A 16,661-nucleotide genomic window follows, 5' to 3' on the forward strand; every position below is an offset into this window, starting at 1 on the left:
GTGGACTGCTTAACAGTGGTATTGCAACTAGTGAGACGAGCTGAGATTATATACACAAAAATTCCTAGAGTAGTGCATGACAGCTGGCACTTAATAACCACTAAAAGCTGAGAGTAAGTATGCCATTCACTAAAACCTTCATCTCTGAGCATCCTTTACTGTCTCTCTGTAAACCCCTACACTACTCACTTCTTGGTCTTGTCAACGAAGAAAAAGTCAAAGTAAATAAGGGTTTATTTAAGTGCTGGGTAGGGTGGGGCTGGAGAGGTAGCTAATAATACTTGCTGCTCTTCCAAAGGACCCAACAAGCCCTTATATCAGGAGGGTCGTAAATTGGATGTTTTGTGTGTGTGTGTATGTGTGTGTTAGGAACGCTAACTTTCCTTAGACCATCATGCTGTTAAGTGGCACAGGGCTGACTATCCTGGAACTCTTTAGTTCAGCTGGCCTTAAATTCAGAAATCTGCCTGCCTCTGCCTCCCAAGTGTTGGGATTAAAGGCCTGTACCACCACCTCCAGGTAAGGATCACAACTTGTTAACTCCAGCTCCAAGGGTTTTGACACCTCTTACAGCATCTGCAATCACATACATACATACATGCAGACACCTACACATAATTAAAGATAAATTTGGTGGTCAGGAAAGCTCTGTGAAACAAGTTGCCAAGAGAGATAAGACTCACAGCAGTGTTTTCATCATGGTCCTTAAATAAGCAGCAATAGGATCGCCTAGGAGCATGTTAGGAATGCAAATTATAGGGCTGTATCCCAGATGTACTGATTCAGAAGCTCTGGAGATGGGCCAGCAGCCAGTGTATTCAGCAAGTCCTTCAGGTGATTCTGAGGGGCCACTAAGATTGTATCAGGGAAGGTAACTGTCAAACTCCTTGCCTTAGGACATTTGCATGGGCTGCTTACCTTAGCTACTTCCTCAAAGAGGAAATGTTTTTACTTAACTGCCCCTTTGCCTCCCAACTGGCTAGGAAGTTAAGCACAACAGGGACAAAGAGTTTTGCCAGACAAACCTCAGGTAACACATAGAGATGTGGAATCCAACACTTGGGAAGTGGAAGGAGGGTCAAAAGGTTCAAGGTCATTTTCAGCTACATAACCGGGCTGAGGCAAGCCTGAGCTAAATGACACCCCATCCCAAATTAAACAACCCCCCCCCTTCCATTTTGTTTTTTAAGACAGGGTCTATCCATGTGGCTCAGTAACCCTGGAACTTAGGTTCCTCCTACCTAAGCCTAAGCATGCTAGAATTTAACCATGACTGGCTAAGAATATTTTTTTCTGCATTTATTGCCACTGAATCTTTTTTTAAGATTGACTTATGTATATGAGCACACTATTTACATGTATGCCTGCATGACAGAAAACAGCACCAGACAGAAGAGGGCACTAGACTCTATTATAGATGGTTGTGCGCCACCATGTGGTTGCTGGGAATCGAACTCAGAACCTCTCAAAGAGTAACCAGTACTTTTTTTTTTTTTTTTTTTTTGGTTCTTTTTTTCGGAGCTGGGGACCGAACCCAGGGCCTTGCACTTCCTAGGCAAGTGCTCTACCACTGAGCTAAATCCCCAACCCGAGTAACCAGTACTTTTAATCACTGAGTTATCTCTCCAACCCCTGCTACTGAATCCTTAATCCTTACAAGAGTTGTACAGCATTTACTGCAAGAAAGTGTAGCATATCAGCATTTGTTTATTCAATGTATGCATAGTTCAAACAGGTTGGGGGCTAGGAGATGGCTCAGTTGATAAAGTACTTTATATGCAACTATGAGAAACTGGATTCCCAGCACCCACATAAAGTCAAGTATGGTGGAATGCATCTGTTACCTCAGCATTGTATACTGGTCGGCCAAATAGTTGAACTATGAGCTCCAGGTTCAGTGACAGACTGTGTCTCAAAACACTAAGGCAGAAGGTGATAGAGGAAGAGGCCATTTACCTCTGGCCTCCATGTATAAACATGTGCATGCACAATGGCATGAATACAAACATTGTTATAATATACATCCACACAAAAAACTCTAGTTGAATACTGACATACTTATGAATAATTTCTGTCACTTAAAAAACAATGGTGGTGGGGCTGGAAAAATTTAGTATTTAGAGCACAGGCTGCTTTTCTAGATGACTCAGGTTCAGTTCGAAGAACCCATATGGCAACTACAACTCCAGTTGTGAGGAATGCCCTCTTTGGCCTCCACAAACAGTACATACATATGGTGCACGGCATACATGCAGGCAAAATATCACATACATTAAAAGTAAATATACCTTTAGAAAAATAAAAGTGACACATGCCTTTAATCCCAGAAACTGGGAGGCAGAGGTAGGTGAATCTCTGAGTGCAAGGCCAGTTGGTTATGCAGCAGTTTCCAGGTTAGCCAGACTATATAGTGAGAGTCTATCTTAACCCACACAAAGTCAGTGCCACCATCCCTGGTTTTTATGTGATGCTGGATATTAAACCCCAGGCCTACAGCATGCTAGGCAAGCAATCTACTCTCACTGAACTATATCCCCAGCCTCTGAATGAGTCTTAAAGTTTCTCTGTGTAACCCTGGCTGTCCTGAAACTTGCTCTATAGACCAGGCTGGCCTCAAACTCAAGAGAGCCACCTGCCTCTGCCTCCTGATGGCTGGGATTAAAGTCTTAAAGCTAGAGCATCCTTCAAGTTTTGGAAAAGATCTTATAAGACCACAATATATATGTAAAGACAATCCCAAATGAGCAAAAGGCTATTTCAACCAAACTTCTGTATTAAGAGTTGAAAAAGTATTAACTCATGGAAACAGTATTGTTGCTGTAGCTATCATTTATTTCACGAGCTAATTTTTACTAGCTACTGTTTTTGTGAAAAATCAAAAATGTTTACAAAAATCCTATGCAATAGGGTTTTGTAAAATAGTTTTATCAGTGTCATGTTTTACCTGCATGAGTATATGTGCATCATGTGTATGCATGGTGCTCCCCGGAAGAGAGCATCCAATCTCCTGGAACTGGAATTACAGGTGTGTGAGCCTCCAAGTGGGTGATAGGAACTGAGTCAAGCTTGAGTCCCCTTGCTCTTAACTACCGAGGGATATCTTCAGCCCTGTAGTACATATTCTAAGTTTCTTTTATGGGTGATAAACTAAGGCACAGACTATTAAGAAAGCATCTGCAGCCACAAAGCTTCTAGGTCATGAGACTAAGATTTAAACTTGGGCACTGTGAGTCTAGAACCTTTATGTTTAGCCATAATACTGCTGTATGGTAAAAGTCTAATGGCATTCACCATGTGACAGTTAAGCTTTCCTGAGTTGGCCTAGAAACAATGCACTATCCTATTTCAATGTCCTTTTCGTTGTAGACTGAACATTCTTCTTTCAACTGCACTGCACTTTCCTGGTTCTCCTTCATCATCTCTGGCCCACAGCTTTTCCTTGTTCTTGACTAGTTTTTAATTCCTCTTCTAACTAATCCCTCATGTTTACTCAAAGCTTGGGATTGATGTGTTTTTAAATGCCATCTCAAAGGAGATGACCTTATTTGTTTTCAGTTCAAACCTCCTTTGAGAACTTAGTCACATATTCCACTATCTCTCTGACCTTTTACTTCAGTAGTAAAGGTCATTTAATGATGAGCTCATGTTTTTATACCCATCTCACCTCTATTTCTCCTTACAGATTCATCTTTGTTCACACCTCCTGCCACCTAGTTGCTCGGTCCAGAAACCTGAGTTCTGTGCATAGTCACCAAGCCTTAATGCCTTTTATAGGGCTGAGACATTGGAAGAAGAGGCTGGCTTTGAACTGGAAGCAATCCTCTTCTATACTGGGATTACAGGTGCAAGTTTCCATGCCTGTCTAGCACTGTGACTGTTAAATATTCCTTCATTTCTCTTTGTTTCCATTCTGTACTGATACAAGCTCCAATTATCTTTCACTTACATGATTTATAAAGCTCCCTATTTTAAGAGCACCTTAGCCTTTTTCTTAATCCCTTCAATGTATTCTCTTCTATAGACTCCATATTGAAAACACAAAAGCACACAACCCCTCGAACAAGCGCCTAAAGGGCGTGATAATAAGCAAAGCAGATGCTCATTTGTTTTCTAAAACCGAGGGGCACAAACAAGTAGAAATGTACAAGACCAGTTCCTAGCCCAAAACTACATAAGTAACCACCAAGTGCTAGGTTAGAAACACGCAGAGTCCAAAATCCTCCCCACGCATCTTTTTAAAACAAAATAAAACTACAAAACAAAACAAAAAACAAACAAAAAAACCAAACAGAGTTTCCTCATCATTTTCCAAGTGTTACAATAATCAAATATGGCGTACACCTTTAATCCCAACACTTGGGAGTCAGAGGTAGGCAGTTCAGTGAGTTTGAGGTCAGCCTGGTCTACATGGTAAGTTCCAGGACAACCTTGTCTAGGAAAAAAAAAAAAAAAAACCAACCAAAACCAACCAAAGAAACCAATAATTGAACTGACTGCTGTACCAAAGAAAACGTTGTTTCAAACTCATAATTTCCCAGGCACCTCCTGTTGAGGAGTAAGCAAAGCATAAGTAGAACGTTAGATTCCATGTCAGTAACAAGTGAATGCCATGACCATCTGTCGGTTTCTGAGTAAGTTACAGGAAACAAGGTGGCAGACTACGCTAATTCTTTATGGATAAATATCTGTATTACATCATCACAGCTAGCGTTCAGAAAAAACGTTTCTGCCTTCAGAAAAAACTGCCACAAAAGGGAAACAAAACATTCAATTGATACATGAAATAAGCTTTTTTAAGTGTAAAAATACGATTAAACTTTTCAAATGCCTGATTTTTAAGGACTCTGAAGGCACATTCCAGCTATAGTACTTTTGACATAACTGGTTTGAAGAAAAGTAAAGTACAGTTAGGAAGTATGAGCAGCCCTGTACAGATGGCCTAATCCTAACACAACATGTTAACAAAGCAGGTTTTATGGGGGAGGGGGAAGCCTGCATTTTCTACGTTATAATTTGGCTGACCACACCCCTCCAAAATGTTTTAAAGCGTGTGTGTGTGTGTGTGTGTGTGTGTGTGTGTGTGTGTGTTTGCAAGTACCAGTAACACCCCAAAACAATAACAAAAACCTTTCAAACATGCTTGGGTAGTTATTCTGTTACCCTGATAACATTTGGAAAATATGGCCAGTCAGCGTTTGTTTTGCCTCAGAGGCACTCTGCTCAAAGAAATAACAGACAATAACTAGGCAGTATTTCAGTGTTATTCACCAAAAATAAAAAAAAATTACTTGAGATATAAAAAATGCTACACATTACCCATCATTGCTGTTCACTGGAGAGAAAGTTAACTTGTAAACTACCATAGATAAGCAACTGTTCTCTGTACAATGATAGTTAAACTACCACCAAAAATAACCAAGGATGGGCCTAAGATGCTTCCTAAAAAATCTTCAAAATGGTTTATTTACAGTAACACAAAACTATAGCTATTTCTGAAAGACTTTAGCGTCTCGGGTTAGCTCGAAACTGGAAAAACAATCACTTTCTCTTTTAAAATCCGGGCTCTTTTAAACAAAAGGGCTAAGATTCTTCTAAGGTTTATAATTACTCTTTTGTTGAAGCATTATTATTTTTCTTTCTTTCATAATAATTCCGAGGTACAATCTAAGACAAAGACTAGTTAATTCTTTATGCATCTATTCTATATCATGAAAGCAGCACTTTCATAAAAACAAAGGTAATTAGAATAATGTGTGAAGTGAAATAAAAAGTTCACTTGTGTCGTTAAAATCCTTTAGAAACCTGGTGAAATCATATAGGTACGAGACTTCCTGTTGGGAGGTGAGGATGAAGTCATTAACAAGCCAGGATTTCCCTGTTCTTGGGTCAGAAGCTATACCTACTAGATCGAGTATTGTTCAGGGGAGGCGGCTTTAAAAATAACCCGCTCCCAAAGCCTCCAAACCAGACCACGCCTTCCAGTTATCATTCGAATGGGACCGTTTCAAAGTGTGGTACTGCTACACATTTAAGAGCTTAAATATCTAACAGGAGTCCACATTTTGGGGTCTATTGCCCATGCTGGAGCAAAGATGAACTCCTGAAGCCCGGTTACTATACAACGAAGTGGAGATGGAGCAGCATGCTTTGGATCTTCGACCTTTAGAGCCTTCTTTGACCACCAGCCCTCAATGCTTCCCAACACTCAGTCACCCCGAGGCACTAAGAGCCAAGACTTCCTGCCGTTGTTAGCAGGAGAGGAAACCCAAAAACAACTTTGAACGCGTGGAATACAGCCATCACTGCAAACATATGTCACCCAGACCCTGCTTTGCATTCGTGTCCCGCCCTGGGGGTTCCCTTGCAACCCAGTCATCTCAGATCCCCTAGTGTCAGCGAGACGGCCCCGCTCCTCCTCCCCTGCCACCGCCCTCACCTTCACACTGCGGAGGCCCCCAACACCACATTGTCGGCCACCCAGATTCCAATACAATGGAATGTCACTGCCCAGGGCTCCGCGGCGCCCCTTTAGGCCTCCCCCCGGAGTCAGTCCAGGTTCCCCAGATACCGAGGTCAGCGCGGAGCTTAAACTTTACCATGTGGCAGTCCAGCACCGAGAGGTGACTGCACCCCTCCATCCCGCCCAACCTTCCCTTCTGCCGCGCGCCCCGACCCGCCCCAGGCGTGAATCCTGCACCATGCGCCCCCTCCCACCCCGGATCACCGGCCAGGAGTTGTCCAACGCCTCTCCCAAGAGCGAAGAAGGGCGCCTCGAAGGCTCCCCACCCAGCCTGGGCCCCGAGAGGGGCGGCACAGGCCCCGGCGCATCCGCGGCCTTTCCTGGCCCAGTGAGACCCCGCGCCCACCCTCTCTACCTGGCCTTAAGGCTGGGACTGCTGCCGCTGCAGCTGGGGCTGGAGGCGGCGGCCGGGACCCGGGCTTCGTAGGCCCAGGCGGGGGCAGCGGGCTGCGTGGCTGCGCTGGAAGGGGGCGCCGGAGACTCCGCGAAGCCCGCGGGCGCGTAGTGCGCGTCCATGGCGGGGGCTGAGGCGGCGGGGGCGGGCGGGAGGCGCGGGGAGGAAGAGGCGGCGGTGGGAGCGGCCCCTCACATGGCGCGGCTAGGGGGCGGGGGCGCCTGGGCGGGGGAACCGGGCAGCGGCGGGCGGGCCTCCGCTCGGACTTCAGGATAGCGGTAGCGCCTGCGGCCGGGACTCGCGGCGGCCACAGCGCCGGCAGCCCAGGCTCCCCATGTTGTTGGATTTCCCAGGATGCATCTCCCGCGCCCTCCGCCCGCTCATCGCCCCGCCCCCTCGGCGCCCCGCGCTCTGGGCTGCATATTCGGGGGCCGGCCCGGACGAGGGCTGCTCGGTGGACGCCCTAGCGGTGACGAGAGGGCCTACGCGCCCGAGCACCCGCGTGGGTGCGGGCAGGGGAAGGCTTGCCAGCACTGTGCCTGGAGTTCGTTACTCTCCCCTTCAGGGTCCTTTGAAGAGACTCAAACATTCGATTCCCAGCTTGTGATTTCTTTCTCTGCGCCCCAAACCACAGACAAGGGACTGCTGTGTTACAAAGTTTGCTTCCTGCCCAAAGTTTGCTGGGCTTAGAGGATCTGGTTCCTGCTTCCTAGGGGAGATTTCTATTCAAATTGATTCAAATTCAAACGAATTTTCCAGCCTCGCTGAATGGGCCTTTCCCAGGGGCGCTTATTAACTGTCCCCACCCCCCACCTTGGGGATTTTCTCACTCTGGAGTTCAGAATCTTCTATCCCAAGATAAATACCGCCTCATCATTGATTAGTCCAACTACCATCTGGATGACTTTAATTACAATACATCTGAATTCACTATGCACTCTGTGTTGGGGCTTTCTGCTCAAGATGTTTAATCTCTGCAGGACTCTATCCAAACATTGCCTTATCTGATTTCTAAGCTGTGTGGTGTGAGTAATTTAATGATTTTGAGGTGGTGCCTATCCGAACTCCTTATAAGTAATGAAATTCAGGGATCATAGGAATCGTTTGGTTCGTGAGCCATAAATTGAAAGTTAAAACTAACCGTGAAGTTTAGATTTAATGACTATCTCCTTTAAAAAAAAAATCAATACGGTCTTAACACCTATCACGTGCTTAGCAAAGAGATCTATCCTCAAGATAAAGACTAACACAAAGGTTTAAGCCAATCAGACAGGCGTAACGGAAGACCTAATAAAGCTGACACACCATCTCTGAAGACTATCTAAACTTCTGTATACCTGGCATTAGATCTGCTATCCCCTCCGAGACTGATTTTGTTCTGTGAGACTATGTTTTCCTCCTGGCGCCTACATCCTTTTGTTTCTATGCTGCCTTTAGTGAAAACCCTGCTGCACCTGTGACTCTTGCTGCCTGGTCTCCCAGTGGGGAAGAAAAGAAAGTAGTGGTTATTTACAAATGAATTCGAAGGTGTGGACGCAAGAGACCTTTCCAGTTTTATGTTAATCCCAGTAAGCATTTACCAAGGATATCTTTGGAAAGTGGTTTTCCTTGAGGAAGGAATTTGCCAAATCTCAGATCCAGCTGAGAAGTACGGCAAATACCCTCTTCCCTCTACATTTACTTCCAGCAGGTGATCTAGAGTCTAAATAAAACAAGTTTTCAAAACTAGATAATTTATTTATACTTATAAGTACTTTTGTGAGCACTAAATTTTTGTCTCTGTGGAGAGTGAGGGAAACGGAGTGATAAACTGTAAATGTTTTATGGAACTTAGTTCGCAAGATACCACAACTGGTATTGGAGGATGAGTTTACAGACAAAACCCAAACAAAGTGCCGATAAAACCTTTATAGTCTGGACACCAACATGCAGTTTGTTTATGCCACATAAATCAGAGAAAAGATATTAAGGAAAAATTTTAGTATTTTGAAATAATACTCTTATTACCATATATGTTCCTTTACCTGCTGAATAAAATTTTGTTTAACCCAAAAACGATTCAAGTATTTTCTCAGTTGTTAGATTTTTATAAATATAGTTACTAAATAATATAATTATATATGTTTTTAGAGCATAATGTGGAACTCTGATACAAGTAAGCAAATATTTTAAAGTTGTAAAGCCATGTGCCATTGACTTTTAAACTCACTCTGAATACATGAATGATCTTAAGGATGTCCCACCACTGCAAACTTTCCATGTCTGTTTCAAGTCAAGGCTAACCAAGCTATTTCAAGCCTGTTCTGGGACCAAAAGTTTAGAATGAGTGTTGTTGTTCTTGTTTTTAAATAAGATATCCAGTTGTGGGTGGTGGTGGTGGTGGTGGTGGTGGTGGTGGTGGTAACAAAAGGTTTCCCACTGTGTTTCTAGGCTGGCCTGGAATTTACTGTGCATTATATCTCTGAATGAAAACATGAAATAAAAGGAAGGGGAGGGACTGGAGAGAAGGCTCAGCAGTTAGAAGCACTAACTGCTCTTCCAGAGGTCCAATTCCCAGCAACCACATGGTGGCCCATAACCATCCGTAATGAGATCTGATGCCCTCTTCTGGTGTCTGAGAACAGGTACAGTATACTCATATAAATAAAATAACTAAATCTTAAAAAAAAAAAAAAAAAAAAAAGACTTGGAGATGGAGAAATAGCCCAGTGATTGAGAGCACCGACTGCTCTTCCAGAGGTCCTGAGTTCAATTCCCAGCAACTGCATGGTAACTCACAACCATCTGTAATGGGATCAGATGCCCTCTTCTGGTGTGTCTGAAGACAGCTACAGTGTACTTATATATAATAAGTAAATCTTTAAAAAAAAAAAATAAAAGGAAGGGGGCATGACTTTTTTTTTTTTTTTTTTTTTTGGTTCTTTTTTTTCGGAGCTGGGGACCAAACCCAGGGCCTTGCGCTTCCTAGGTAAGCGCTCTACCACTGAGCTAAATCCCCAGCCCCGGGGGCATGACTTCTAAAGTATGGAGATTGTTATTGTAGATATTTTTTTTAAAGATTTATTCATTTATTATATATAAGTACACTGTAGCTGTCTTCAGATACACCAGAAGAGGGCATCAGATCTCTTTACAGATGGTTGTGAGCCACCATGTGGTTGCTGGGAATTGAACTCATGACCTCTGGAAGAGCAGTTGGGTGCTCTTAACCGCTGAGCCATCTCTCCAGCCTGTTATTGTAGATATTAAGGGAAAAAGCAAGCAGAGGAAAGAATCCAGGCTGAGCATGCCCTGTAGACTACCCAGACCAGGAGAGGAAAGGAGGGAGGGAGAGCAGGAGAGGAGTGGCTGACCTTGACCCAGGCCAAGACCAAAATGGCTGAGTTATGCAGGGATGGGGGGTGGGATGAAAAGCAGAATTTAGAGTTGACTGATTAGAAATGACATCTATAAATCCACACATTTCCTATTTTATAATCAGACCGACCATTGTATTGAAAAGATTCAGAGGCCACATTTAACAAATGTGTTTGAGAGGAATGGGTTGATTATGGTGAAGGAAGGGGTTGAGTGTTCTGTTTTCTTTCTTGTTTTGAGGAGCACCATCAACTCTGGCTTTGCTAAGGCAACTCTAGTTTCAGTCTCTTAGGCCGTTGTTGGGAATCAAAACAATGGAAATGAGCCAGACAAGGTGATACACACACACACACACACACACACACACACACACACACACACACACACTTGTGGTCTCTGATGAGAGACCAAGGCAGGAGGATCTCTTTAAAGAAGAGTTAGAAGCCAGCCTATGAACTATAGAAAGACCCTAACTCTCTATCAAAAATCAGCTCGCATCAGAATGAAGCCCTACTGTCATTTTCTGTCTCTGAAGCTTGACCTTCTCAGTCTTCTTTGAAGACTCAGTTGCTTGCTACGATTCCAGGGAGTCAGCAATGGAGGCAGGAAAGGCAACTCTTGAAGCCTGCTTCTCTGGAAACCTCCTTTGCAAAGTGGAGTTTCTCTAAAGACAGCAGAGACTCAAAATCTTCTTAGGGACAGTTTTAATCAGCAACTTCCTACAGAGAAGTAGCTAATCAGGACGAGTGTGATCCCTTAGGGAGGGGTTGCATAGATTTACATTCTTAGTCCTCCTGAACGCCCTAAGACACAGGTGTAAGTGCTGGGCCACTGAACTGCATCCTTTATGTACTGTTTTCTGTGGTAGTTCAGTATTTCATGGGTGCTTTAGGACCCACAAATCTCACATTTTAGCGTGTGTACTTGTTCCCTACGGTGACTTAAACAAATGAACACAATCCGGGGGCTTAACATAACAGAAATGTGTTGTTTCTTAGGCCATACTGTCTCAGGGAGCTCTAAGGGAGAATCTTTGTCGTTTCTTGTTTTCAGTGGCACTCTGTGACTTGTGGCCACGTTATTCCATCTCTGTCTTCATTTTGCCTTCTCCTCTGTATGTCTGCCTGCTTTCCTTATTTATGAGAATTGCCACTGGGTGTGGACACAGCTGATTAACTCAGGATGAGCCCACCCCAAGACTTATAATCACATCTGCAAAGATCCTTATGCCAGAGAAGGTCAAATTCACACATCTTGAGGATCAATACATGGAGTGCATTAGTACTCACCTGTCTGAGAGTCATCAATCAACTCACTACAGCATCCACTGATGATATTTACCTTGAGCAATTAATACTATGGTTACTGTGTTGATCTGAACGAGAATGTCCCTCTGTCACCTAGGCTTAGGCTTTTGAATACTTGGTCCTGAATTGGTGGCACTGTTTGTATAGGTTTGGGAGGTATGGCCTCCCTAGAAGAAATATGTCACTGGGGACTGGTTTTGAGATTTCAGAACCTTGAGCCATTCTCAGCGTATTCTCTTTCTTGTTGTTGGTCAAGATGTGAGCCCTCAACTTCTGCTCTCAGTTTCTAGTTCTTGGCACCTGCTCCCCCTACTTTGCCATCATAGATTTTTAAACTAGAGCCATAAACTCAAATAAGCTCTTTCTTCTATAGGCTGTCTTGGTCACAACAATAGAAAAACAACTAACAGAGTTACAGAGTAATTGTCTTAATTCCATCATTGTATGGCCATACAGTCATTAGTGACTATTCTTCTATAAGGAGGAACTAAGTCTTTATCCTATTTATTTAAATTTTTTATTATTTTACGTACATTTTTTGCCTGTGCACCACACCTATGTCCAGTGCCTGTGGAGACCAGATGAGCATCAGATCCCTTGGAAGTGCAGTTACAGATGGCTGGGAACCACCAAGTGAGTCCTGGGGATTGAACTCAGGACCTCTGGAAGAGCAGCCAGCGCTCTTAACCACTGAGCCATCTCTCCAGCCCACTTAGCCTATTTATGTCAGTGTGAACTCATAGATTCTTATTTTAGTTTATGGATTCGCCAGTAAAGTAGGTCCAGTGTGTTTGAACCCTACACATTACAAAGAAAAGTGTGACTTTTGCCTGGTTCTATGGCTATAACTTTTTTTATTTTTTAGGTATTTGTTTTCTGGGTTGCCCATATACATGTACGTACACCACATGCATGCCCAGTGTCTGCAGAAATCAGAATGCGGCATTAGATTGCCTGGTGCTGGAGTTAAGGATGACGATGAGCAGCCACATCTGTGCTGGTAACCAAACCTGGGTCTGCTGCAAGAGACAAGTGCTCTTCCTGAGTGGTCCCTCCAGCCCCGTCTGTAAGTTTTAACTGCCTAGAATATTCTGTCCATCCTTGTCTGGGCCGGAGAGATGGCTCAGCAGTTAAGAGCACTTGACTGCTCTTCCAGAGGTCCTGAGTTCAATTCCCTAGAAGCCACATGGTGGCTCACAACCATCTATGAGATCTGGTGCCCTCTTCTGGCATGCAGGGACACATGTAAGCAGAACACTATTATATAATAAATCAATCTTTAAAAAGAAAAGTGGAGAACAATTGAGGAAGGCAGGGTTCCTTGGACCTGCCAGACTTCCTAATTTTATTATAGCTTAGGCGACCTCCCAGCTTGCTCATCTAACTTCATAAACCCAAATATTCTTTTTTTAAGATTTATTAATTATTTAAGAACACTGTAGCTGTCTTTAGACACACCAGAAGAAGGCATAGACCTCATTACAGATGGTTGTGAGCCACCATGTGGTTGCTTGGATTTGAACTCAGGACCTCTGGAAAAACAGTCAGTTCTTTTAACCACTGAACCATCTCTCCAGCCCTAACCCTAATATTCTTGTCAACCTCACTTACTTCTCTCTTCCAGATGTGTCCAAGCTCCTCCATGTCCCGCTGGTGAACCTTCCCACCTCTGATTCTTCTCTCAGAGACCCCCTCTCAAGTCAGACGTCCCACCTTCCCTTTCCTGCTTAGCTATTGGCTGTAAAATCTTAAATTAAGCCAACCAGAGAGTGAGGGAGGTGCATATTACTGAAGTAGGTAATGAACCATAAGCATAACAATACCACAATCTGCCCAGTACTCAGCTCTCAGCAGGTGCAGAATTAATGATGACAACCTTCAGATAGTGCACCCCAACACACCTGGTCTCTTCTATATGCGTGTGTGTGTGTGTGTGTGTGTGTGTGTGTGTGTGTGTGTGTGTGCATGTATTCTAAAAAACAAACAAACCAGAAACCAGAGAGAATGTAGGTCAGTGCTTTTTGTAACAGACCCCTTACTTTATGCTCAGAGACTCCTACCCCAAAATCCCAGAGCTCCTAAGGAGTCCCTATGCTTCTCTATTAGGAGAGACCCTCTATCACTGATAAAGGGTGATCAATAAATAAATGTGCCAGGCCCTTGGATCCAGGTGGACTCTTATGGAAGGCACTTTGCCACCTTCTCCGTGGTTAGGGGAACTGTGTTGGTTACATCAGTGACTTCATTATGTATACTCCAACTGACCTTTCTTCCCTATCTTTTCCCCTGCTTACTCTTGTTCCTTTTCATGTAAACTACTTACACCCAGATCCTTCTCTTGGGCTCCTGCTTCTGGAGAAGCATGGCTTATGCTATTGCTTGAGGTTTAATTCTAATTGTCTAGTTTAACTGTATGTCTTTTGTAGGTGGCCTACCCCAAGTCTAAGCAGTTGCCAAATCTTCCATTGGCTCCAGGTTGTACATGAAACAAAATCGAGTTAAAATAAATGTATAAAAGTGTTTGTGGGGGACTGATAAGAATGGCTCCGTAGGCTCATGTATTTGAATGCTTAGTCACCGGAGAATGGCACTACTTGAGAGGGATTAGAAGATAGAGCATTGTTGGAGTAGGTATGGCCTTGTTGGAGGAAGTGTGTTACTAGGCTTGGGCTTTGAGGTTTCTTTTTTTTTTTTTTTTTTTTAAAGATTTATTTATTTATTATATATAAGTACACTGTAGCTGTCTTCAGATACACAAGAAGAGGGCATCAGAACTCTTTACAGATGGTTGTGAGCCACCATGTGGTTGCTGGGAATTGAACTCGTGACCTCTGGAAGAGCAGTCGGGTGCTCTTAACCGCTGAGCCATCTCTCCAGCCCGGCTTTGAGGTTTCAAAACTGATGCCTTCATCCTTAATCAAGGAAGCGATTCGGTAATTCCATGGCTAACATGGCAAGACACAGAATCACCTAGGCATGTTCGTGAGTAAGTTTCTAGCCAGGCCTAACTGAGGAGGGAACGCCTATCCTAAAAGTTATAAACTACCCCAGAGGCCCAAGCTGAATGGGGGATGTGAGCAGAGCAGCGACATTCATCTTTCTGTGTGTTCTGACTTCAGACTAGATGTGACCAACTACCTCATGTGCTCTCCACCATGATGGGCTGACTGTATCCTCCAACTGGGAGCCCAAATAAACATTTCCTTCCTTAAGTTGCTTTTACTGGGATTTTGTTTCAACAGAGAGGAAAGTAATGAATACAGGTAAGTAAACTGGTGTACTCAGACAACACAATTTTTTTTCTTTTGAAACCAGGTCTCCCTACATTGCCCTGGCTGTCCTGGAACTCACTATGTAGGCCAGGCTGGCCAAACAATAGAATATTATTTAATGCTCAAAAGAAATGAGTTATCAAGTCATGGGAAGGCATGAACAAACCTTAGGTACATATTACAAGCCACAATGGGATATTACTATGTAGCAATCAGAGCACAAAAATGATAAAATAGCGGTTCGTCTGGTTAAGTCACAAGTACACTCCTGTCCACATAAATCCTACAAATGGCTATTTGTACTGTCTTGTTTTTAAATTTTTTTTTTTTAGATTTATTTATTTATTATATATAAGTACACTGTAGCTGTCTTCAGATACACCAGAAGAGGGCATCGGATCTCTTTACAGATGGTTGTGAGCCACCATGTGGTTGCTGGGAATTGAACTCATGACCTCTGTAAGAGCAGTCGGGTGCTCTTAACCGCTGAGCCATCTCTCCAGCCCTGTTTTTAAATTTTATTTTCTCGGATATTTTATGTATTTACATTTCAAATGTTACCCCCTCATGCCCCAAGCCCCTCCCCCTGCTTCTATGAGGATGCTCCCACTCCCACCTCAACACCCTCGCAGTCCCCTACATTACAGAAATGAGACTTCCAGGTGGGGCAGTCTCTAAATGACCTTTTCTTCAGTTCCTGCTCCACTCTTTGTCCCTGTATTTCCTCCCATGAGTATTTTGTTCTCCCCTTTAAGAAGGAATGAAGCATCCACATTTTGGTCTTCCTTCTTCTTGAGCCTCATATAATCTGTGAATTTTTTTCATAAATAATCCAAACTGCTGGGCTAATAGCCACTTATCAATGAGTGCATACCATATGTGTTCTTCTGTGACTGGGTTGCCTCACTCAGGATGATACTTTCTAGTTCTCTCCATTTGCCTAAGAATTTTGTGTAGTCATTGTTTTTAATAGCTGAGTAATACTCCACTGTGTAAATGTACCACGTTTTCTGTATCCATTCCTCTGAAGGGTATCTGGGTTCTTTCCAGCTTCTGGCTATTATAAATAAGGCTGCTATGAACATAATGGAGCATGTGTCTTTGTTATACGTTGGGGCATTTTTTGGGTATATGCCCAGGAGTGGTATAGCTGGGTGCTCAGGTAGTTCAATGTCCAATTTTCTGAGGAACCTCCAGACTGATTTCCAGAGTGGTTGTACCAGCTTGCAATCCCACCAACAATGGAGGAGTGTTCCTCTTTCTCCATATCTTTGCCAGCATCTACTGTTACCTGAGTTTTTGATCTTAGCCATTCTGACTGGTGTGAGGTGGAATCTCAGGGTCGTTTTGATTTGCATTTCTCTGATGATTAAAGGTGTTGAACATTTCTTTAGGTGCTTCTTGGCCATTTGGTATTCCTCAGTTGAGAATTCTTTTTCTTTTTCTTTTTTTTTTTTTTAACCTCTGTGCCCCATTTTTCAATAGGGTTATTTGATTCTCTGGAGCCTAACTTTTTGAGTTCTTTGTATATATTAGATATTAGCCCTCTATCAGATGTAGGGTTGGTAACGATCTTTCCCAATCTTTTGGTTGGTATTTTGTCCTATTGACACTGTCTTTGCCTTACAGTTTTGCAGTTTTATGAGGTCCCATTTGTCTATTGTTGATCTTAGACAACAATATTGTTGTTAAGCCATTTGTGTTCTGTTCAGGGAGTTTTCCCCTGTGCCTATGTGATTGAGGCTCTCCCCCACTTCTATTCGTTTGAGTGTATCTGGTTTGACGTGGAGGTCTTTGATCCACTTGGACTT

General features: G+C 43.4%; 1 protein-coding gene across 2 annotated transcripts in view; it reads right to left on the reverse strand.

Annotated features, from left to right (window-relative positions):
- The window catches only part of Qser1 (glutamine and serine rich 1), a 64,767-nt gene extending 57,481 nt beyond the window's left edge, over positions 1–7,286 (reverse strand). The window contains exon 1 of one of the 2 annotated variants that reach the window (XR_015682895.1): positions 6,876–7,270. Coding sequence is in view for 1 of the 2 variants with exons in the window: in NM_001139493.2 (NP_001132965.2) it covers positions 6,876–7,036 (161 nt within the window). In the remaining variant the exon portion in view is untranslated. 2 annotated transcript variants of the gene reach the window in all.
- Positions 7,287–16,661: the final 9,375 nt, after the last annotated feature.

The sequence above is a fragment of the Rattus norvegicus genome, chromosome 3 (assembly GCF_021556685.1).
Source record: "Rattus norvegicus strain SHRSP/BbbUtx chromosome 3, alternate assembly SHRSP_T2T, whole genome shotgun sequence".
In the NCBI taxonomy this organism is placed as follows: domain Eukaryota; kingdom Metazoa; phylum Chordata; class Mammalia; order Rodentia; family Muridae; genus Rattus; species Rattus norvegicus.